Here is a 5,439-nt window from a genome sequence, read left to right on the forward strand (position 1 = left end):
AAGAAACATTGCTTTAGATGCTGTTTGTAATTTTCATGAACATTTCTGGATAGAGAGTAAGGACATTTTAAAGAATGGGATGAGCTTTACACCCAAAGCAGAGCTTAAAGGTGTTTGAGGGAAGCTTTGAAAACATGCACCGGACTAAGGCAGAGGCAGCCCTTCCTTCCTTTAATCTGATACTTGTGCTGCTGATCTCCTGTGTGATATTCAGGGAACCACAATCTTATCATCAGCTTACAGAAAAATGAAGGTTTACTGCTGTGATGGTTTCCCCATAGCACTGCTCCTGGCAGCAATAATCCCAGGTGTGACAAGAGGGAAGATTCTGGAGACCAGTGTAGAATGTCTCAGTGGAGTCTGCAGCACAGATATTCTCTGAAACTTGCACTTCATTTTAAGTACTCACAAAGCCCTTAAGGGTATGAAAAAATTCTGCTTGATGGGAGTTAAAGAAATTTTAAAATGAATTATTTTAAATAATTTTAAAGGAAATTCTAAATAAATCACAGACCATTGCAGAGGTGAGTTTTCCTCTTGAGTGCAAACCACCAAAGCTCCCAGCCTTTCCCCAGCCCCGAGACGTCCCCTTTCCTGCCAGCAGTGCTCCCACAGTGCCACCCAGTGCTGCTTCTGCAGCAGGCAGGAATATTCCCACGTACTTGGAAATCATTTGTGGCTGTTCCTAAAAGGCCTAATTAAAATGAAAGCTATGTTAACAACATAAACATCCAGTTCAGACAAATTGCTGTGAAAACTGTTGTATTGAAAATTTTCAGCTTCTTTCAATAGCACATCAGCCTCTTTGCTCCAACATAGGGATGCACAGCCATCCTACATGCCTGTAATTGGTCCTGGAGTGGGGCCTTAGTGTATTATTCCCATACAGCCATACCACCAGTTTTAGCACAAACAGAAAAGAGAGCAAGGAACGGATATGTATGAAAAACCTTCCACCTCTAGCTCAGAGCTACAGCTGTCTGACCCAGATGATGTGAGGGCTGCTTGTTCCCTTTCCTATAGACTGTCAGCTTCCTGTACCTCACAATCCTGGTGGACACAACTTGGAGGCAAGGAGTGGTAACAAGTTTAGGTTAACGTGCACAATTAATGGGAGTTACAGGCCGACTGAGAGACATGCACAACAAAGATAGTTTGAACAACAGCTCTGCTCTGTGGAGTGGACCAGCAAACCAACGCTGACTGGTTCAAAGCAGTTTCATCAGAACACAATTCCATAGGAATTCTGGCTGCGTAGATGGCGGAAGGAGATGCTGACGAAGCGAGTGCCCATCCAGGACAATCACTGGTGCGAGTTGTGCTGTAGCATGTTCTGCAGGGTTTTGTGGTTCTGCAGAGCAGCCACCACATCCTCGTAGAGGGTGTTCACGCTGACGCAGAGGGGTTGATGCTGCAGCTCTGTCAGCTTGCAGGCAGCCAGAGTACAGAGGATGCAGAACAGCACAAAGAGCAGGACCCTCAGCACTGACCGCGACCACGAGGGCTTGTGCCGGGGAGGCTGAGGGGGACGGGAGCTGGAGGCTGGCTCTGCAGTGAGAACGGGAATAGGACAGGATGTGAGGAATTATCAACTCTAACAGGCTGTGCTCACAAACAAACTGTTCAGGTAAAATACTTAATCCTCTGCTGCAGTTGGCTTTTGGTGTGAATTAACATCACTTAGCTCTGATAAATAAGTAGATGTGCAGGATGTAACTGCTTAGGAAAAGTCTCAGGTCCAGTTTCACAGGCAGCAGTGCAGAGGGTGTAAAACACCTCTGTGTTGCACAAGGTCTGATTATGCAAATGTAGCCCAATAGACTTAAGTAAAAAATGAGTGGAGGGAAGTTCTCATTAGGAACAGCTGGAGAACTTCCTGACTTTCTCCACAGTTCATGGGAACACAGGAAAAGGGGAAAAGGGCACAGCAGCAGAGTTTATCAGAACTTCTATAAGTTCCATCCTACCCTCTCCCAGCGTCTCCCAGTCTCCCAGTACCTGGGCTGCATGAAAGCAATTCTGGCAGCATCACAGTCTGATGACAATGAAACCTGACACAATCCCACCCAAAATGGACACTACTTACTTCGGGTGTGCACTGTTTCCTTTTTAGTTTTCTTTTCCATCTCCTGTTTTGCAGCTTTCTGAGCATCGTACTCCCGCCTTCTGCGCTCCTTTTCCTCTGCCTTCTCTCGCTTCCGCAGTTCTCTCTCCAGAGCCTCCTTTGCTCGCTGTTCTGCTTCACGCTTCTTCTCCATTTCTGGGGGTTAACAGCAAGTTTTTCCCTTTTATGTAAAGGGTTGTCACTGCCATTTTCCTTATTACCTTATTATCCCAACTGGAATGAGGAAACCAATTAAACAACTATCCTCTTTTTATAATTTTATTTAGCATTACATACCTTGCACTTTGCTGTGCTTTTCTTTCATGTTTTATAGGTAACCTCTAGCACATTCCATCTAGAGATTTAACTATTCCTCAGGCCAAGAAATCACACACACTACACCCCTGCTATACTTCTCCCTCCAGCCCTTTTACCCTACTATTCCCCGAGTACTTTGGGTTTGGGTGGCTAAAAGTATGTGTTAGATGGCAATTTGTTAGATGGCAATCAGAATGTTTGGGTGTGTTAGACAAGCCAAGAGCAGTCCTCAGCAGACAGCACGTGGGGGCTCCTTGTCCCTACCTCTCTCTGCCTGGAGTTTCCGCTGCCGTTGTCGATCTTGCTCAGACTGGATCGCTTTCATGTGCTGCAGTACCTTAAATAGCCAAGAAAACAACCTGAGAGCTGTGCAGAAGCCTAGTGGCACGGTCAGTTCAGAACAGAACAGATGGAGTGTGGCTGAGGACAGGCAGCTGGGGCTGACCCTCAACCCTCACCTATCGCTACAGCTACGGCTCTGAAAAGAACTCACAACTTATGTGAGTCTCTGTTGTAAAAAACCAAATCTTCCCATTAAAAACAAACACGGCAAACTGGTGCTCAGTGATACAGAGGATCACAGAACATTTCTATTTATGTTTGCCAGAACTTCTCCAGAGGTTTTTGTACTATCAGCACAGGCATGGATTACTATGTCTGATTATGCCTCCACTTTCTTGGCAACCAGCATTTAATCCTCTCTTAACTCCACGAATGGAGAAGCATCCTCCTCAGCCAGGTGTTTGCTCTCCACAGGCAACACAGTAGGGGAGTCAGTGCAGTGGACCTGCACCTCACTCCTTGAAGAAACTTCAAGCTCCTGCAGCAGCTGCCCAGCTTGCTAAGCAAGCAGAGGAAGAATCACTGGCAAAGCCATGAAAGGAAAAAAAAAAATAGAATAAAACCAGACTCCTTACCTTGACAGCAGCCTGCTTACACTGCTTCTCATCCAGACAATCTCCTGCCACTTTAGCCAGGACAGGATCCAGGGGATTGTCCTTCAGATCCAGCCACTTCAGGTTCTGCAAAAAGGCACAACAAAGGGGAGGCTGTAATTATTTGGAAGTCTTGGAATTATTTAAGAGAGCCAAAGCAGAAGCAAAGAAGTGCTTAGTTTTCACATTAATGAAACAGATACAGAAGATGAGCAGCGATGTTTTCAATACACTGAGAGGATTTTCACTGAGCTGCAGTGCAGACCCAGCTGAATTTTGGAATGGGTAGTCAGCAGGATGGATGCTTTACCAGAGAAATCAACTTGAGCAGGATCACAAGACCCTGGGCTGCATCCCAAAGCTTTACGTAACTGCCCAGCAAACAGTTTTACCTTGAGCTGTGCAAAGCTGACTGGCAGGGTGACCAAGCGGTTGTTCAGAAGGTCCAGGTGCTGCAGATTGACCAGGCGGCCAAAGTCCAAGGGCAGCTGTTGCAACCGATTTTTACTCAAATCCAGTTTCACCAGATGCATCAAACTGCAGAAGTCTGACTAAAACCCAAGCAAAGAAAACCCAGAGAAAGCTGGTCATTACTTTTATGGAACAACCTCAGTGGGAAGTAAGTGGAGACAGCCTGCAACTCACACCAGGCACAAATCCTTGACTTACTACAGGACTGTGATGGAGGAAAATCACTCTCCTCCTTCGCCTTGGAAGATGGAGGTGAGACACAGTGGGACAGATATGACAGACTGAGAAGGTTATGGATGACAATATGAGAGGAACAAACCCAAGTCTCCACTGCTGATGAAACTCCTCTGTATTCACCTGGGGATGCTCTGGAAGGAATGTACTGCAATCTTCACACAGTTCAACCCTGTACTCTCTCCTGCCTCAGCCAAATCCACTGCCAGCACTGACCTGTCACTGAAAACTGAGTCATTCAGCCACCCCAGGGCAGAGAAAGTGCCAGTTCCACAGTGCCTGGTGAGCCTCTACGGAAGCACCATCTATCTTTCCAAATATTGCCCAGCAGACTCATCCCCACGGAGGCTCTCTAGCACCTTACCGGCAAGGAAATGAGGTTGTTACAGGACAAATCCAACACAGTAGCTTTCGGAAGAGCGGCCTGAAAAACAAATAAGGCACTGAATGACCATAGAGGTTCACCCGATCCCCTCTGACACCTGTTCTGCCTCGGCCTCTGCGGTTTCTCCCGCGTCAGTCCGTCCATCCCCCGCGGCTGCTCCGAGGTCACGTCATCTCCGGATCCATCTCTGTGTTCGAAAAGGTTCTTATTCCCAGGACAGCAGGGACTAGCGGCTGCCGGGCCCGCGGGACACAGAACCACGCTGCTTTAAATACCTGCAGGCCGGGTCACAAGCCCCCAGCACATCCGGCTCCCCTACGCTGCCCCTTCCCGGGAGCCGGTCCCCACTCCTGCCGGGGAGCCTACGGCCGGAGACTCACCAACTCCCGCACCGGCACCTCATTCAGGTCGCAGAGGCTCAGGTCCAGCTCGTTCCCGTCCAGCTTGTCCTTCAGGCTGAGCCCCTTCCCGCTGCCCCGCGACATGGCTCCGCCGGCGGCTGCCCACGGGGGATGCGGCTCGGCACGGGGAGGCCCCCGCCACCCACTTCCGCGGCCACGTCCGCGCGGGCCCCGCCAGCCCCGCCGCGGGGCCGAGCGCGCCCGCTGCCGGCCCGGAGCGGGGCCGCAAAACGCCGAGCGATCGTCTTAAGAAAGGATGGCATCTGTTTGATCTCTGCGTGCTTCCAAACCTCAGCAAAAAGAAAGGAGATTTAACCCCCCAAGCAGACAGCAGCTAATAAGCTCTAAGCGCTGTCTTGTTGGTCGAATTGTCTTGATCCGATGATCTCAGACTTAATGGGAGGTTAACAAAGCTTGGGAAGAAGGATGTGCTACTGATAGCAGGAGCAAGGAATGCAGGATTTATGGGCTACAAGGACATTATGCAGAATCGCCAAGATAAGGAAGAAACCAATAATGCTAACTCAGCAGTTGGGTTGTATCAGCTCCAAGCAGGTAAAAGGTAGTTCTGTCAGGGGCAGATTGTGACCA

General features: G+C 48.9%; 1 protein-coding gene across 3 annotated transcripts; it reads right to left on the minus strand.

Moving 5' to 3' along the window:
• Positions 1–745: 745 nt before the first annotated feature.
• Positions 746–4,984, minus strand: LRRC59 (leucine rich repeat containing 59). 3 transcript variants are annotated; one of them, XM_041409352.1, is made up of 9 exons: positions 4,828–4,975; positions 4,427–4,486; positions 4,186–4,284; positions 4,027–4,066; positions 3,750–3,908; positions 3,340–3,444; positions 2,687–2,759; positions 2,087–2,260; positions 746–1,548 (listed from the first exon to the last, which is right to left on the minus strand). In XM_041409352.1, the coding sequence occupies exons 1-9, from the start codon at positions 4,848–4,850 to the stop codon at positions 1,304–1,306; spliced, it is 978 nt and encodes a 325-aa protein (XP_041265286.1). In that variant the 5' UTR covers positions 4,851–4,975; the 3' UTR covers positions 746–1,303. The 3 variants fall into 3 exon arrangements, with proteins under 3 accessions (XP_041265286.1, XP_041265287.1, XP_041265288.1); XM_041409353.1 differs by lacking the exons at positions 4,027–4,066; positions 4,186–4,284 and having other exon boundaries at positions 4,828–4,984; XM_041409354.1 differs by lacking the exons at positions 4,027–4,066; positions 4,186–4,284 and having other exon boundaries at positions 3,750–3,904; positions 4,828–4,900.
• Positions 4,985–5,439: the final 455 nt, after the last annotated feature.

Source organism: Onychostruthus taczanowskii, unplaced genomic scaffold (assembly GCF_017590055.1).
Source record: "Onychostruthus taczanowskii isolate IOZ18803 unplaced genomic scaffold, ASM1759005v1 scaffold30, whole genome shotgun sequence".
NCBI lineage: Eukaryota > Metazoa > Chordata > Aves > Passeriformes > Passeridae > Onychostruthus > Onychostruthus taczanowskii.

Coding starts and splice junctions, on each gene's coding strand:
- LRRC59 (XM_041409352.1), bottom strand. CDS start 4,850: ATGAGGTGCCGGTGCGGGAGTTG. Junction 3,909..4,026: donor TCCTCCATCACAGTCCTGTA/GTAAGTCAAGGA, acceptor CTTGGGTTTTAG/TCAGACTTCTGCAGTTTGAT. Junction 2,760..3,339: donor GTAAGCAGGCTGCTGTCAAG/GTAAGGAGTCTG, acceptor TGGCTATTTAAG/GTACTGCAGCACATGAAAGC.